The sequence below is a fragment of the Ceratina calcarata genome, unplaced genomic scaffold, assembly GCF_001652005.2.
Source record: "Ceratina calcarata isolate Rehan_Ccalc_2016 unplaced genomic scaffold, ASM165200v1 scaffold242, whole genome shotgun sequence".
Classification (NCBI taxonomy): Eukaryota; Metazoa; Arthropoda; class Insecta; order Hymenoptera; family Apidae; genus Ceratina; species Ceratina calcarata.
In genome coordinates this window covers 136,488-153,909 of record NW_017146161.1, presented here as the reverse complement: position 1 = coordinate 153,909, position 17,422 = coordinate 136,488, and the positions used below count along the sequence as shown (strand labels likewise).

The 17,422-nt window shown below is 39.0% G+C and overlaps 2 protein-coding genes and 1 long non-coding RNA gene across 6 annotated transcripts in view; 2 read left to right on the top strand and 1 right to left on the bottom strand.

The window, feature by feature from the left end:
- Positions 1-5,696, bottom strand: part of Mhc (myosin heavy chain) — a 36,498-nt gene extending 30,802 nt beyond the window's left edge. For 2 of the 3 annotated variants that reach the window (XM_026811743.1, XM_026811744.1), the window contains exons 1-7: positions 5,270-5,476; positions 3,475-3,618; positions 2,477-2,633; positions 2,161-2,384; positions 1,928-1,991; positions 1,551-1,649; positions 873-976 (exon numbers count right to left, since the gene is read on the bottom strand). In XM_026811743.1, the coding sequence (XP_026667544.1) occupies positions 873-976; positions 1,551-1,649; positions 1,928-1,991; positions 2,161-2,384; positions 2,477-2,633; positions 3,475-3,618; positions 5,270-5,476 (999 nt within the window). Of the gene's footprint in view, positions 1-872; positions 977-1,550; positions 1,650-1,927; positions 1,992-2,160; positions 2,385-2,476; positions 2,634-3,474; positions 3,619-5,269 lie in introns of all 3 variants that reach the window. The other variant, XM_026811742.1, reaches the window with a different exon arrangement.
- A 2,330-nt stretch (positions 5,697-8,026) lies between these two features.
- Positions 8,027-11,908, top strand: LOC113464051 (uncharacterized). 2 transcript variants are annotated; one of them, XR_003388878.1, is made up of 5 exons: positions 8,027-8,507; positions 9,554-9,675; positions 9,758-9,977; positions 10,049-10,439; positions 10,518-11,908. It is a non-coding gene; the product is annotated as an uncharacterized LOC113464051 (long non-coding RNA). The 2 variants fall into 2 exon arrangements; XR_003388877.1 differs by having other exon boundaries at positions 10,049-11,908.
- Positions 11,909-15,237: 3,329 nt separating this feature from the next.
- The window catches only part of LOC113464052 (uncharacterized), a 2,433-nt gene continuing 248 nt past the window's right edge, over positions 15,238-17,422 (top strand). The window contains exons 1-9 of the mRNA XM_026811734.1: positions 15,238-15,535; positions 15,661-15,777; positions 15,896-16,013; positions 16,115-16,379; positions 16,501-16,620; positions 16,691-16,781; positions 16,856-16,989; positions 17,206-17,338; positions 17,399-17,418. Of these exons, the coding sequence (XP_026667535.1) occupies positions 15,386-15,535; positions 15,661-15,777; positions 15,896-16,013; positions 16,115-16,379; positions 16,501-16,620; positions 16,691-16,781; positions 16,856-16,989; positions 17,206-17,338; positions 17,399-17,418 (1,148 nt within the window). The 5' untranslated portion in view covers positions 15,238-15,385. The remainder of the gene's footprint in view (positions 15,536-15,660; positions 15,778-15,895; positions 16,014-16,114; positions 16,380-16,500; positions 16,621-16,690; positions 16,782-16,855; positions 16,990-17,205; positions 17,339-17,398; positions 17,419-17,422) is intronic.

Sequence of the window (17,422 nt, the reverse complement as noted above, 5' to 3'; positions counted from 1 at the left end):
GGGGGGGGGGGGGGGGGGGGGGGGGGGGGGGGGGGGGGGGGGGGGGGGGGGGGGGGGGGGGGGGGGGGGGGGGGGGGGGGGGGGGGGGGGGGGGGGGGGGGGGGGGGGGGGGGGGGGGGGGGGGGGGGGGGGGGGGGGGAGAAAAATCTACATGGGCCAGCTTATGCTGTGTACAATTAATTTCTACCTGACGACGATTCTGTCGAAAAAATCGCCCGAGTAAATTCACTGGGTGTGTTAAATTGAACAACTCTACAGAAGTTGTCTTAGGGGGGACGTTCCTAAATCGTCTCACAGTTCGCACGTATGCGATTTTTATGACCATCACAATTTAGGAACGGGAGAAGTATATTCATTAATGGAGTAGTCACAAGGGTGGGAACAGCGTACGGTATAGTTCTCTGAAGTACCGTTGATTCGTCTTCTTTCTGATTTTCTTGTGGTAGAAGATACTCTACAGTCTACAGATTTGAGAGTCCTGTACCTTAAGGGGATCTTATTATAAAATACGAGGATTGAACTTTAGAGAAGCACGAAGGCAGTTATTCACAGTCTTATCTTATACAATAAACAATAAACAATAAACATGAAACTTGTCTGTAACAATTTATAATAAATGCTGATAATGAAAAATTATGAATAAGACTGAGAACGCTGTCTTAGGGCTTCTCCTTTCGTCGGGAGATATCATAATTCTACAAACAGCGGACAATCAAAGAAATTCAGTCGGGGGGAGAAGGTCGTAAAAATTGAAAAGGGAGTCAACAACAAAAGAAGCCATAAAGAATATCGTTCTGCGGCGAGTGTAGCGAGTAAGGGGATAAACAGAGTGAGATGCGCGTAGCCCTGGCATTCGATCGTCAGGTTCTTACGTCGGTCAAAGTACACTCCTCGCCGTCATCGACATTTGGGATCGTAGTCTTGCCCTGAGAGACGTAGTAGTAATCGGTGACGTTGTTCGAGAGGAGGCACATCTCTACATGGAACGGAGAATCAAACAAGTGAGAACACAACTGACAGACCGGAGAAGATTGGCTCCATAACAGTCGGTAGTATGCTCGGACGTTCGCACTCGTCACATTATGCGATTTATATATTATATACACCTGTTGGTACCTGGGATAGTTTCTGCCGCAACCTGACGCTTTCCGACTTATCAGTCACTTATAATAATAACAGAGGATTGGATATGTTCGAGAGTTTTCAAAGGGATTTACCTGAGAACGATTACTAATCTAAACAAAATGGAAATTGTAAAATTCCTATCTCATACTTTTTGAATATACTTAACAAAATAATTTAAAAAAAAGGCCTGATTCTGTGGATAGATCACTGTTTCAATATAAATGTATTACGTTAATATATCGCGGTTGTTTATGCTTTTGCAGGAAGTTCTTAATTAAATATCTCACTACGAAATGATTTTTCGTTTCTGTGCATCACGTTTAGACTCTTAAATTTGCATAAACAACCGGTTCTATGATATATAATTGAACATTTGATTTGTCGTATCACGAACAATTTTCAAGTTATAAAATGAATGGCCTTACCCTTTAATCCAGGAACAGCACCGGACATCATCTGGTAGAAGATGTGATAAGAACGCTCCAAACTCTGTTGGGAGATGACACGGGCCTTTTCCAGCAGATCTATATCACAAGAAAGCAAGTTCATAGCCGAATCGAATCAATCGGTTGGACTGGTTCCAAAATACATATGATGCAATCATGATTCAACGAAATACCCGTGACGCAAACAAAATCGAACGTACGCACAACATACGTATAACAAAAAAAAAAAGAAATAACAAATTGAAGCCAACTGCGCTTCTATCTAAATTAATCCCACTTTATCTACGTAGCGGAAATCTATCAAAGTTTTCGTATCATTTGCTATAATCGGCTAAAAGTAGCGAGTGCAAACTCACATGTTTCGATGTCAGCACCGGCCAGTTTTCCAGAAGGTCCGAAGTGGATACGGATGAATTTACCCTGTTCATTAAGCAATGCTTTAATTTTCGATTTCAATATGGTAAATAATTGAAGTTTGCACAAGAGAGAAGTGACACAGGAAAAGCAACTCATTTAAACTTCATCGAATTTGATCTAGGAAATATACGCTTCTTTGTCAGATTTGATTAAAAAAGGAAGAAGTACTTACGAAACGCGAGGAGTTGTCGTTACGCACGGTCTTGGCATTACCGAACGCTTCCAGTACGGGGTTGGTTTGGACGACCTGATCTTCCAGCGAGCCCTTCTTTTGTGATTCCTCGGACTTCTTGGTCGAGGCACCGACGGTCGCGAAGTACGCAATTACCTTCTTCGTGTTCTCAGTCTTTCCGGCACCAGATTCACCGGTGATCAACATAGACTGATTTTCGGCGTCTGGAATAGAAAAAAGGAACGGGAGCATATAGCAGCGGTATTTGTTCGTCTTAAATCATCTGACAACGAGACTAGGAAAGTATTATACTTACTGGTAAGCATGTTGACATAGGCACCGTCGGAAATGGCGAAAATGTGTGGTGGCACTTCATTACGCCTCTTGCCTCGGTAAAGTTTTGCGCACCTCTGGGTGTACACGGGGAATCTTTTGTATGGGTTAATAGCTACGCAGAACAGGCCAGAGTAGGTCTGAAATTAAGAATTAATTATTAACATTAATACAATATACACAGATAGGTAAACAAAAGTATATCAAAAAAATCAGTGCCATCTAATTTAGGTAGAATCGTGTAACTTACAGCAATTACAATTTTAATAATTAATACTTAACAAGAAGGAAAACAGCACTGATTTCTTGATGGCAATATACATATGTACATATACTGCAGCTTTTTCCACTTGACCTAATTTTTTCTAACAATTATGACAACAGTATCATTGCAAAAAACTGCAATATACTCGTACATATGTAAGTGTACATTAGTAAAAAAAATGACACTATAATGAAGTGACTCGTGTCTTGAGACGAGGATTTCACTGTACACGCATTTCGTTTTATTATTTGTGTATCGCGGAGCCGATGTGAAAGCAGCCATCTGGTAAGTCTTGCTGCTCAAACTCTTCATAGTCGTGGTATTGAAGAGTACGAAAATAAAGGAACAACGTCACCACAGGTACAGGGCAGTTTTAGGTGACATTGAAAATGTTCATGCATTTGGAAGATCGCTCGATAAAATGAAGATTCGTTGTGGGCATTTATAGAATAAATTCGGACTTAGCGGTGAGACATCGCGGTACGTTAAAGTACCATCGATCTGTGTCTCAAGTCGCTGGCATGCAATATGGTAAAATATGGTGGCACGTCCAAGTGCTTTGTCCCAACGTTTTCACGGTGTCAGTGGCCGGGGCAGGTGTTCCCATTCCAAGGAAAGCAGAGTTAAACGAGGAGGAAAATAAAATAAAATAAACAGAGGTAACGGTGGTGAAAACACCATGAAGAAGATCTCCTGGGATGCGAAATGGCCCTTACGTAGATAAGTTTGGCGTAGTAACGTTGCTTCAGATTGTGGAGGACCGAAGCATCGTTGAGGTAAGTTAAATTCGACATATCCTCGCATTTCTCATATTTCGGTGGGTTTACTTGCTGCAGCTGATCCTTTTTCACGTCCCTGGTCTGTCGCGGCGGGAAAGAGAAAAGAAACCTGATTAGTGATGAAAATGAAGGAAATCAACTTACGTAGATCAGTTTGTTGTAGTAACGCTGCTTCAAATTGTGTAACACGGACGCCTCGTTCAGGAATGTCAAATCGGCTATGTCCTCGATCTTTTCGAATTTCGGCGGATTCACTTGTGACAGTTGGTCCTTGTGGAATTGCTTTATCTGCGCGGGCAATCTCTCTGTTTATCTCTGTCTTTACTGTGACTTATCGTATAACTCCTTTTTCAAAGAGATTCGAACAGAATTCTCTTCAATCGTTTAGACACTCGTTAAATACAAAGTATTGATAATATGTTTCAATAAAAAATAATGTCTATCTAGTTTATTAATTCTAGTCATCAAATCTTAACACTGATCTATGAAACTTTAACCGAAGGTGTTGATCATTAAATTAATTCCCGTTTCAATGCAAATTGCAACTTGCGCTCTTATCATTTAATCAGATTTTTATTATATTATTATATGTTTAAATAAATAAATTACTAGTATAGTTTTTTTTTTCCTAACAACTACTACTTCCAAGTAATTAAAATGCATTTCTATATAATTTGCATTCTCTGCGACTGCATATTATAATTAAGATACAGCAACTGGTTTGCATTTCTTGATCCTGTATCTGGTCCCATACGCGCATTCATACGTGACTCTCTCCGTTTCGCTTTCGACGTTCTAAAAATATGTCGACCCGCGTTTCTTGAAGTGACGTTTCAATTTATTATTACCAATGGTAGCGGCGATGCTAACAATAGCATTTCAGCATCGGTTGACGAAGAGAAGGTAGGGTTTGCTGAACCATTATGTAATCCAACCGTGGTATTTCGTACATCACTACGTCCCGCACCGAGCAAAAATAACCGCTGCCACCGAAATCACGGAGAACGACGGACGAAAAGAAAAGAAAAACACCTGCGAGAGATACATATGCAGGCGCGACACGGGTCTCTCTGTCTATATTGTGCTTGGAAATTTCGTGACATAATCCTCGCCTAGTTCAACAAAATAAATCTACCTTCCATGAGACAGTGAAATATTTTATTAAATGTCACTATCATGAAAATGTAACACGATGTTATTTTACACTTGAGAAAATATTCTCTATTCCAAACACAATATAATTAAAATAATAAATATATCTGTAACGTTAAACATTCCTTATGGTACGTCTTTCTCGTTCTGCAATTCTTTAATTAACTTAACTTTTGACGCACAGTGGATTTCCTATTGTAAAAAATGAAGCAAGCGAGTCGGATATTGCGTGACAGCAAAACACTGTTGGACGAGAGCAATCGAATAGTTTTTGCCGCCGCCAAAAATAGAGTTTGAACAGTCTGATACGGCGGAGCACTCTCGCGTCTTGCTTTCTTTAAGCATGCAGGAAGCCTCAACCGTGGCTCAATCCATTTTGGGCGTCTTGCATGAACGACGCGAGAAGAAATATCTTTTACAATTATAAAAATTTCAATGATTGATAGATGTTTGAAACGTTGAATAAATTCAATATCGTCAGACGAATAATAAAATAATTTAATATTCTATTAGAAAAATCAATTTTTATCCGAGTTTCGTGAAAAATTGTGCGTCAAAAGGTGAGAGAAGAGTAAATTACCTCGCCACCGGGCAGTCCAACGGAAACGATGTCACCCTTGGTAGCCTTGATCTCACCAAGGAGGTAACCCTCTTTCTCATCGGGTATCCAGCACGCCTTTTTCGCATCGTACGGTTTCGTCTGATCGATTCTCTTCTGCTCAAGGGAGACGAACAGATACGGGGTTGGATCCGGTTCCTCTTCCGGTTGCTTCGGCTTAGGCGGCATCTTCGATTCCTCTTCTTACTCGATAGGTTTGAATTTTTATTTTATACGCTCCTCTCGTTTCCAGGAAGGTCTGCGTGCCTTCTACGTCGTTGTTTTCCCACGTGCGTCGCGGGGTGGGAAGAAACTATCTAGTTTTTCCTTCGTTTCCTCGCTCTTGTTCTCGTTCCTCGGAGAATTCGGCGGCGGACGGACTACTTCTGGCGGCACGTTCTGGGCGGCCCTATTTTACAAACAATCAGCCGTCGTTATTATTAGGCCAGCTTCCTCGCGGGCCGGTACGCACGCTCCGCGATATTATTATTGCCGGTGCCACTGTGCCGTTAATAAAAAATATTCCACAGCCGCGAGTTTGCTAGTAAAATAATAATACACTTCATCAATAATGAAACTTAATTTCATCCCGGTTTTGTTTCAATTGGCACAGTGGAATCGCAATATTATCTCAAAATCAATAAACATTTTCGTTCGAAACGAGAGAACTGGAAATTGGAAAAAAAATTTGAAAAATTCATTTCCAAAGAAATGTTAATAACTGAACAACGATTGATAAATTCCACTAGATAAACAGTCATAAGTATCTTAACTTAAAAGAAACTTAAAAGCTTCGTATGTAATATATTGTCGTAATATCATTATTGCGTAACGATGTTATTCTTTGGTAACCAACAGGAAGACACGCAATAGTGATCTGTTGTGTAACAGCAAAAGAATAAGAGCGACTATATTTTGGCACATTTTTATAATATTGTTATTTTTTATGAGGAAGTAAACGAGAAGAAAATACGGAAGGGCCTATAATTGTTTGAAATCTATAAAGATTACCGTAATAGTAGAATGTCAATAATGAGAATCTGATTAAAACAGAAAATTTCAAAAGGGAATCGTTTCCGGTTTGGTGGTAAAGGGACGCGCGGAGATATGTGCTGTCCATCACTCAACGAAGAACGGTGATGAACTGTAGGAAGTATGCGGGGAATACGCGAGTAGAATAAAGCAATTGAGAAAAAGGGTCGGTTAAAAATAGGAAATCAATCTAGTCGTTGAAACAAGACACCAGTATTCCCAGCCCGTCCAAAAAAAGCAACGTGCTCCTGGAACTGCACAACGAGACTAAGATGGCGCACACTACACCTCAAACGTTTCCAAACTTGTACCTTCGCGGGGTCACGTGTTTCGAATGCCGCGCACTTCTCTCGTAACCGAAATTTCGATTTTTACTTTGCCAAGGAAGAAGAGAGGCTAAGAGTACTTCTCGAAGAAGGAACTTCCGAGTCTAAGATTGAACAATCGGACGACAGGCTTTCTTAGATGCGCTCTTTTTTTTTCCGACAGAGAGAATCGAAGACGAAATCTTGCGAACTTATTCCTGGTAACTTGAAACTACTGCACGCAGCACTTAGAACTTCAGCCTTTCGTTTGTCGAAGATCGAACCTCGACGGTTGGTTCGAGAATACCTCGCCTTCGAGATGTTCTCTCATTTTAATGGCACCGTTAAATGTCGCACTGGTACCCGGATGTACATCACCAATGACGTCACCGACCGTTGAAACTCGCGAAGCTCGGAGAGTCCCACTGCGAAGAACAGGATAGAAAATAGGGTGAATAAGAACGCGCAGAAGACTGGACAAGGAGCACTGTTCCGTTCACCAGAAGAAAGAGCGCGCACTGAAGTTGAGTCCCTTCCTCGAGACTCCTATTCAATTCCTTAGTAATTGAGTAAGGGTTGCACCTCGAAACCGACGTCACATGCCGAGGCTCGAAGCTCGATAAATCACTGATTCGATCAACAGGAAATTCAATTGCCAAATCACACTCTTTTTACCTAATGGATCCCCCGTTAAAGAAGGGGTGAGTCGCAAAGAGCGGACGAATCACTGGACACTGGATCTGGCTATCCCCCTAGGCCCTTCCTCACAATCACCGGTTTTCTTTTTCTTTCCTATACCTTCCGTTTACTTCCTCCCCGAGACTTCCTAGTCTCTTCGCCACCCTTCAAATCTCGTTACTTCTATTACGCTCGCGCTCAGCCTCCCTCCTCGTTGTTCTTTTATTTTTCTCCGGTTCTCTCGTACCGACGACGCGACGGCCAGACGTCGCGTAATCAAAAAGGAATAAAAAAAAAAAACGCCGACAATCAGGATGAACCACCGACGTTCTGCACTTACGTTAGAGAGCCGTTCTGTCAGGGAAACGCGCGGGGGCTCCCAATATAAGCGCGTGCAACGTGATCCTAGAATGTAACGAGCCCGACGATTGGCCACTGTTCCTCGCCAATCGTGGACCGCGTTAGTTCCTGGGCCAATCTACCTTTTTAGGTGGAGATGATACCAAAAGTGTGACAAGGGGTGGCCACGGAAAGCTACAACCGCCTCGATCGGACCGAGTGAGATGAAAATAGCCGCCGGAGGGAGACAAAGGGAATTACCTTCGGCAGGCTCGTCTTCTCTCCGCGGCATTACCATTTTTCTCCTCTCCTCTCGCTGCATTCTGACCCCTGCCTGTACTACTCTTCCGTTCGACCCTGATTTCCGACCGGAAGTAACCGCTCGATGAGAAACGATCATCGTGCCGCTGGTCTTACCCCTGGCGCTCGAACCGGGAGCAGATCATGGCTGCAGATACCGAGTTTTTGATATACATCAAGATCACTGGTGCACGTGCAAGACGCACGTGCTCGATAATAGCCCGCGGCGGACACATTTGATGAATAAATTGCGGCTGGCTCCTCTCTTTAGAACCTGGAAGAGACGTACAGTCTTCAACATCTAGAGTTTCCCCAAACGTTCACGGTCTTCATACATATTCAGATTCTGTTTCATTAGATCAGAATTAACGGTGTCTGTTGTACATAATTTTCCCTGGTTAAGCTTAATTTACTGCGATAAATTATTTGAGACATGAGAATTTCAAACGAATTGAAATAATCAGTGATGAAATCTACAAGTGGACTTGAATCTAAAATTGTTAAACTGGACAGTAAGAGGATCCACCGTTTTCTGTTCGGGAGTTCTGACACTATCTTTTGGCCAGGTCAGTACATTCTTGTATAGCATACTTAGAGTATACTTCACCTCCTTATGTAAGAAATGATATATCAAAAACTAAGGTGAGTAACATCGGCACGCCCGCGCGCTGCTTTATTAATTCTTGGGACAGTATTCTCTGCATTAGTCACATCGTCCCAACGCCTTCTGCTGTTTGCTACTTCGAAACTATTTTTATATGTACATTAAACATTTCGATTATTCATACATCAATTTATTTATATGCGTTTATATTAAACGCATTATTTATGCATTCACGAATGCAATGCCAGATCCGTGAAAATTCTATAAACTGTACGGCGAACGTCTCGAAGGTTTTACCACGCGACGAGGAAGCTTGACCTAGAATCTACAAGTGGAAACAGTTGTCGGTTCGTCTGGTGCCTTTCCCGGGGGATGTCGCGGCGAAAATATGTTTTCTCATTTATATAGATAAAGATATCTCTTTATTAACGTAAACTAATTTTAAATATACAAATTAATGAATTGGATTAAAACAGAAGCAAATACAATAATTATAAATACTTCAATGCCAGTAAAAGAATTTATAATTATGTCAAATGATAAGGTATTGATACATGATAAAGTATTTTATTTACATTTCTATATTTTCCGTAATATCAAATAGATTTTGGAAAACAGTAAGACTATCTCTGACTTTAATAAGCGGCACTCGTAGCTAGCGCACAGGCAGTAGTAGTGGAAACTATCTAGTCAGACATACGGAATACTATAGGATACGCGTGTATTTTAAAATTGTGTACATAATTCAGAAATTGATGTGAATAAATTAGGTAGCGATAAATGAATTTAACGCAAGAGAACTAATAAATGATAACCACTTGAGAAATTAAACATTTTTTAATAAAATTTAATTAAAAATTATAATTAAAAATTATACGTATATTTTTAATTAAACATTATACGTATCCCTGTGCAAATGGTGAAAGAATTTTAATACTATTAATAATATAAATAATCATTTCTTCAACCGATTATAAAGTGTGTATGTACATTTGTAATTAATTTTAGATATTCAATAATAATATTGGTTTGCAATACAATTGCACATTACATATGTATAATACATCAGAAACGACGTATGTACGTTAATAAAAATATCACAACGTAACGTGAACGTATGTAACGCAAACGTATGTATATTAATTAATCTTTTAATTACCTCCACGTATAATCTAAAAATAGCATTGATTTTTATAATCATTTGTTCAACAGGTGTTCACGATTTCAAATATCGGCTTCTTATCAAGATTGAGAGCCCAGATCAGCGTTTCTAGATAAATAAACAAGGAAACTTATTTAGGAACATGTATCACGAACCGTGAGAGCAACGCTCTTGTGCAACTATTTTTAATGTTTCGAAAATTAATATTAATGTGGCAAATTGTTTATTTATTCTTTGAACACTAGGAACGTTTAAACAAGAAGAGATAACGTATGCGTTTCGTTAATTTATCATACGGAATTAGCCTCGATGCAAATGAAATATTTCATCATTCATTGCAGAGAGTGACTAATCGGTGAAACCTATAACCCTGATCGACACGTTGATCGAATCGTCCAATCGAAGATAGGAACGTGCGCGAACAGTCGAAAATATACGTCTTCACTTGTCTATTAATACATCCGGCCACACATCTTATGACATCCGTTCGCAGGAGGTGCAAGCGAAACAGTTTCTAGGGCGAACTTCGTTTTCACCCATCGGTCGAGGATTTTATAAATTGACGTCAACAAAGATAATAGAAGACGATGATCAACGCATTGCACTGACCAGATGCTTTGTGAGAAACTTAAATATACAGAAAACTGAAGAGTCCGTACATTACGCGAGTATGCAAAAGCAAAGTATCGCAACATTCAGTGTATAATCAAGTTTTCGAAATTAATCACCTCGGTTAGATTTGCAACAGCATGATTTTGCAAAAACGTCTCATTCATTGGTCCGTTCGCTTACTCATTCATTCATTCACAGGTAAAAGAGTTTTCGGATGTTCCCAGATAGTCGTTTTGGACATTTCTCAACATCGAACCTATACTTTCGCTCATTCATAGTATTCGTCGAACAGTCTACTATTAAACGATTGCAGGTGGCAAATACATAATGATTGGCAGAGAAAAATTGTTTATTTCCAACCACCATTTATTTATTCAATTCATTTAATTTCCTTTCTTAATATGAATAAAATTAAACTTTGCAAAAGCTTTAATATAGATTAGCAGCCTCGGTTCACGCTGACAATGTCTACACGTACGCCAACAAATCTTTCCTTATATGCACTGGTTTTACCGCGCGCAACTCCTGCGCTACGGTTGTTTTAGGCTAAATAGGAAATACTATGAATGTGTAGACAGTGGCGGTATTCGGAATGTATGGAAATAGACTGGTTGCGCAACACCGCTGGTAAATTAAGATTCTGACGCGGGCGGATGCCATGCCTACCGATGTTTATTGCGCGACTGTTAAAACAACCTGTGCTTATGATGTAAAATCGATATGCGCTCGGCTGTCCAAATTTTAAAAGATTGTTCGGGAACCAAGGTGAAGGTATTGCTTTCTTCACCCAGCCAAAGTCCCCCACCGTCACCAGCAGTTCGAGAAACGTCTGGCCGCTTCGGCATGTTAATAATAATTACAACGGACTGTATTTAAAAAACCGAATCTTACAAACTGATTTACGATATGGATTAATCATTTAATTATAATTATGTCGTATAGACATAGCAAGCTTACAGGTCTTAGAAACTGATGACAGGTCGGCGAGTATGCAACCATTGACAGTTTTATTAGTCACGTAATTAACTAAAAACTGAAGCACTAATAATTAAGAATTTGGCTTGATTATTCTTGGACAGGCTTCAGTTAATAAATCCTGATACCAATCAGTAGTTAGTCGTATAATTATATCTATTCTTAAGCCGAAATTCATTCATTCAATTTATACAGGATGAATTATTGAAGGATGGAAATTAAGGGTATTTTGATTGCATTGAGTAAAGTATTAAAATAAGAACGTGGCTGTTTTGTGTTTGTTTGAAATACAAATTTAACCTTTCCGCAGTATAATGAAATGAATCGCGTTAGCTCTCTTCGGATGGTAAACTCTGATTCATCCTGTTTCCTGTAAAGCAAAGGACTAAGTGAATGTATTTGTATAATAAGTACTGTAAGTTTTGTAACAACGAAATGGAATGTATTTTAAAACAACACCCAGCTTCGCAACGCGCTGTGTATGCAATATGTAACGATATTTGATAATTGGTTACGTAAGACATAAAGAGGACGAATCGAAGGCATAATAACGGAAAGGGAATCCATGTGAATCACTGTATCGAAATTCCAGGATGTACCTATTATTACATTAAAGTCGGTCGCACGAATGCGGACAAACGATGGTGAAGAAGACGAGGAAGAGGCGGGGAGGCCTCGCATTAGAGAAGACGGGCGTCGGAGTAAGAGTAGGAGAGACCGAATCTAAGATTATTTCGGGATTGGCCGGAGATAAACCGGGCCAACGTCGACCGAACGAAGTAAAGCGAAGTGAACGGAGCCGGAGCCTTGAGGTTTGAGTCATCTTACTGAACTCGAATTTGGCTCGTTCGCAAAATTACGCACAACAACGTAACGATGAAGTATTTCTACATTTCCGTGCATTTTCTATCGGACCAACCACGTCTCGATTTTTCCTCGTCGCTTCCCATTCATCGAACTCTCTTATTCTATCCTCAATTTTTTTTACTTTCACCAGCGACTGGGCTTGTTTGTTGTTGTGTTCAACGTTAAATTAATTGATTGATCGTTTTTCCCTTTTTAGAATTTTCAAATCTGTCCGCCCTCGGCTCAGAATTTTTTTGTGACGTTTTTCGTATTAAATCATGATTAATCAATTTTGATGGTCAGTAATTATTATACTACATAACGCAGTATTTCTTTTAATCGGAAAAAAATTATTTATAATACGTATTAACAAAATAAAATAATGTGTCATTTAATTCCATTCTTCTTGACTCATAATACATTCGACTAAATAATATTTGAAAAGAGTATGCAAATTATGTAAAATTGATATCTCCTCGTAAGAAGGAAACTCGTTACCAGACGCGGCGCAAGTGCAGAAGAAATTTTCTATTGTTTCACGCAAGGTCATCGAGAAATGCAGCGCCGGGAGGAATGCATGCTCATAATCGTGCAGTCGAACTTCTCAGTGAGCGCTAAACGGAAAACAATTTGGCTGCGAGACAAGAGGAACACTGGTGTTGCATTACGTCTCGTCGAAAGGGAATGAGCGCCAACCAGTGACGACCCACTTGTTTCAATACCTCGCAGCCAATGCTCCGCGAACAACTATTTCGAAACACATTTTTTATAAATAAAAGAACATCTACCCCGCTCGGAAGGAAGTACCGGTGCACCGATCGGTTTCCTCGACTTTGCATATCTCGTTTAAGAAAAAAATTGAATCTCATATGATTTTCTGCTATTTACACCAAAAACGGTGATTTGATAAGAAATAAAATTATAAAAAGACATTTAATTCATATGATTTATTTGTATTGAATAAAATTAATATTTTAATTCTGTCCATCAATTGTTTTTCTCTTATTGAAAATCTTGGCAGAATTTGTACGGTGTTGCCTCTGGAGTATTTATGTTTATGGCGGCATACTTCTAAAAATATCTGTACGAATTTATACCATAACGCACGCAGCGCAGCGAGGCTCGCTTGAAATCGATCGGCAAGTGAATCGAAATGTTAGTCAATAAACTATTTTCAGATAGTTGAGGAACATGCAGTTACACGATCGTTCCTTAAAACATTGAAGTCTTCACTTTTTAACATATATGCTCAGACTCGTGTCTGTCCAAAAATCACATAATACTGACTGATCATATTAACGTGTCGACGTGATGCATTCGGCGCCAAATATATGATGGTAACCGATGTTAGGCGCCAAATATGTGACGGTATTTTACCATTGGCGCCAAATATGTGACAATAGTCGTGATCGAGCGCCAAATACGCGACGATTTGCGAATTTCGCATACAAGAAATATGTTAAGAAAGCAGAGAGCAATGGATTCACCCCAAAATCTGCTGATTAGTTCCGCTGCCAGAAAGATGCACGCTGAAATTGAATTCTCGTTATCAAAAAGATTCATTTAAAATCTTTAAAAAATCACAATAGAAAGAAACTGGTAACAGTATAGAAAAATTTTAATTACAAAAGTGTATTTATTATAAACTATATACAAGGAGTGCAATAAAAGATTTGCTAATAATGAAATGTACAAACGTTTGCAATTTTCTCGTCTCGCTATAACTCGAGTAATACCGAAGTAAATAGAGTTATGTAACGGCAAGTGACAGTGCCTAATTTCACTCCAGGTTTCGGTGAACCACCACCCTCATTCGTTTCATTTTGGTTATTCTCGGTCCACCTTCATCGTCTTGTTCGTTAATTCTTGCTGCGTCCTCTCTTTCCCTAGCTGTTCTGGGGCTAACAGTAGCTATTTTCGTTTCTTAGCGACAATATAGCAGCCACCACTTAACCGTAGCTATTCAAATTACCCTCTTCTCTCTCTCTCTCTCTCTCTCTCTCTCTGAACTCTTCCATCTCTCCCTTCTTTTCAATATACTACCATTCTGTTCCATTATCCTTTCTCTCCTGCACATTCTTCTTGCTCATTTACATAATACGTAAAACGTCACTTGATCTGAGTCATCAAATTCAAAATTATTCGAAGTGTATTTTAGGAGAAACGAAGAGAAACTAAATAAAAAAGCAATAAGAAGGATAACAATGATTTGAAAATTTAAGTACATTTTAAATGAAGTGTCACACACAACACCCATATGGTGTGCAAATTCATAGTTCTGTTCGTAAAACGTATACTACTGCAGCTTTCTTGTCTGTCGAAAATGTAGATAAAGGTGTAGAAAGAGAAAGATATAGTTTATCTATATCATCCAAATCGCTTCTAAATCGTTTATTGATAAGTGAGGAATATTATTGTTGTAGCCAATAACATGCTGTGAAAGAGAAATAGCCTGTAAACCTCGTCTGGATCTTGCCTCCAATAGTCACAATTTCGAATTATAAAAGTCCTTTTTTATTTTACCTTAAAAGTTGAAATTCAATCTTATTGGCAACTATCGTAGCATAAATAAATGATGTTTCATATTAAATAATAAAAAGAATGAAATCATTGTTGTTGACACCATACCATCTTTCCCCTTCATTGGGGATTAAAGCATCAAGAACCTCCTGCACTTTCCTCTTGCACTGAATTTAATTCTTCTTCATAGTACAAGACATGATATCTAATTGTCTGTTACTTTACGTTCGTTCGAATGCAGCAATTCGTACGTTTTACAAACGAGTCGTTTCGTACACGGTAGAATCGATGATGAAAGGGTTGCTCCAATCTGCTTCTATTAATTTTTCAGATGCCATACGCGGATTCGCATGATACGAATTATCCTTTAGACTCCGTAACGATGTGAATAACTATGTGAACTTAAATTGAAGCGAATAGCGACTCAAATATCGTAATTAGACGGTAACAGTAAAGACACGAGACTGAAATTGCACGCAGCTCGATTAGTTTGTTTTATTCATTAATCAGACAACCTTATGTATAACCGGAAAAGTACCTGCAGATATTACTAAAATTATACTGTGAGGGACGTGAACAAAAATGTTCAATCGCCAGTTTCTTCATTTTCGCGAACACTATTGCTGCGCGGTTTTCAAAGAAATATAAGCAAGCCGAAGGTGATCCTTAAAATCGTTATCCGCAGGAGACTCGAATGAAATTTAACTTGATTCGTGTCAAAAAATATGGATTTTGAAAAGTTCGTGAAGCAATATTTTACTGTGACCAGAGCGTATGGGACTATTGTCGGCACATGGCCGTTCATAACGAAATCACAGAAGTTCATTTCTTACGCTATCGTACATTTTCTCGTAATATCGGCGCTGGTCACGCAGGTGCGTTAATTTCATTGCGAAGAATTATAGAATTAATTGATCATTGCATCAATTGGTACCGCGTCCATCTATCATACTTATACGATAGCACTTCAAATAATTGATCAATTTGGTTCTGATTTTAGACCGCTCAAGTCATAGTGTACTTCAGCATCAGTGCTATAGTGGATCAGGTACCATTCTTAATGGTAGCGGTCGCTATGTACGTGAAGTTCAGTAATTACATGATTAACACCGATAAGGTGAGACATCTGATCAAATCGGAAAAAGTAGTAGCACGAACAGTTTTTGATCTTGTTACTTGTTTGTCGGAACATGTGTAATAATAAAATAAAGTGTTTCACGTTTCAATATTTATAGTTCAAGGAATTATTTATCAATATGGTAAAAGACTGGCAAGATGAGAGAACCGAGGAAGAGGAGAACATTATGAAGGAGTACGCGAACAAGGGAGTGTTCTACACGTACGTGTATACAAGTAAGAATGCGAAGTATTAATCAACTGTGTTATATGTACATGCATAATATATTTTTTAAAAGTATTGTTTAAAACGGAAGCTTCCCACGTTAATGTTCCAGCGAACATATATTTTTGTTCGGTCGTGTTTTTCTGCCTGCCCTTCATACCGCGTGTGATGGACGTGTTCATACCCCTAAACGAGTCACGGCCATTAGTCGAGATGTATCCGGGTTATTATTTTGTCGAAAATAACGATGATTATTACGTTTTCATTATGCTATACACTATGGCATGCATGCTGAGTACGATGTGCGTTTTCATCGCAACCGACACGATTCTGCTCTACATGGTGCAACACGTTTGCGGCCTACTGTCCCTTGCTGGGTAATCATCACCATTTCCATTTTTAATCATAAAACAATAGCAAGAATACAACGAAACTAGAGGAGCTTGTTGATTATTAAATTTTATACTTCTGTTTAAATATTGTTGAACATTATCGTAGACATCGTTTCAAGTATTCCATGGGCACCGGTTATTCACTGACAAACTCAGAGAAAATCAACAAAGAGTTGGTGTACAAGAAAGTATGTTACGCTATTAAAACTCACAAACGAGCTCTCACGTTAGTATCGTATGAATAAATTGACAAAATAAGAAATAGATCGCACTTGTTAAACGAGATTTAACACCAGGTTCCTCACCGAAATCGAGGGCGTTTATGCTCTGAATCTATTCATACAAGTGGGTGTAGTCGTATTGACTTTTACCATTACGTTACTAAAAGTGAGTAACGCCTCACTTTTGATCTAATATGCGAAATTAATAATAGTGCAAATATGAATTATCTAAAACAATAGGTAGCTTCGGTGACGCTGTCTATGGACACTTATCAATATTATGGATTTATTATCACTCAGCTGGTGCATATCTTCTTCCTAACGGTTCAAGGCCAATTCGTGATGGACTTGCACGATATCGTCTATCAGCAGGGGTGAAAAATACTTTAGACATTGTTTTTTAATCCTTAGAAAATATTAATCGGAAATACGTTTTGCCAGAAAATCATGCAAATGAACTTCTTAAAAATTTGTTTTATCATACAAGATTTCTCCACGTTAATATACTAGCAATGAATTTATCATTTAATTATTAGTTTCAGATTTGTGTATAGTATTATGTTTTATAGAATGTTTGTAATATTCTATAGATACCAGACATGCTGGTATTATGCAGACGTGAAGACACAAGCATTGTTAGTTCTGGTATTACGAAGAAACCTGCTTCCTCCTTTATTAACCGCCGGTGGATTAATACAATTAAACTTGGACAGTTTCGCTGAGGTAAGCTATTAGACAATTAATGAGATAGTTGCTCGGTATTTACTAGTGCTTTCGTTTCAGATCGTGAAAGCGAGTGTTTCGTAC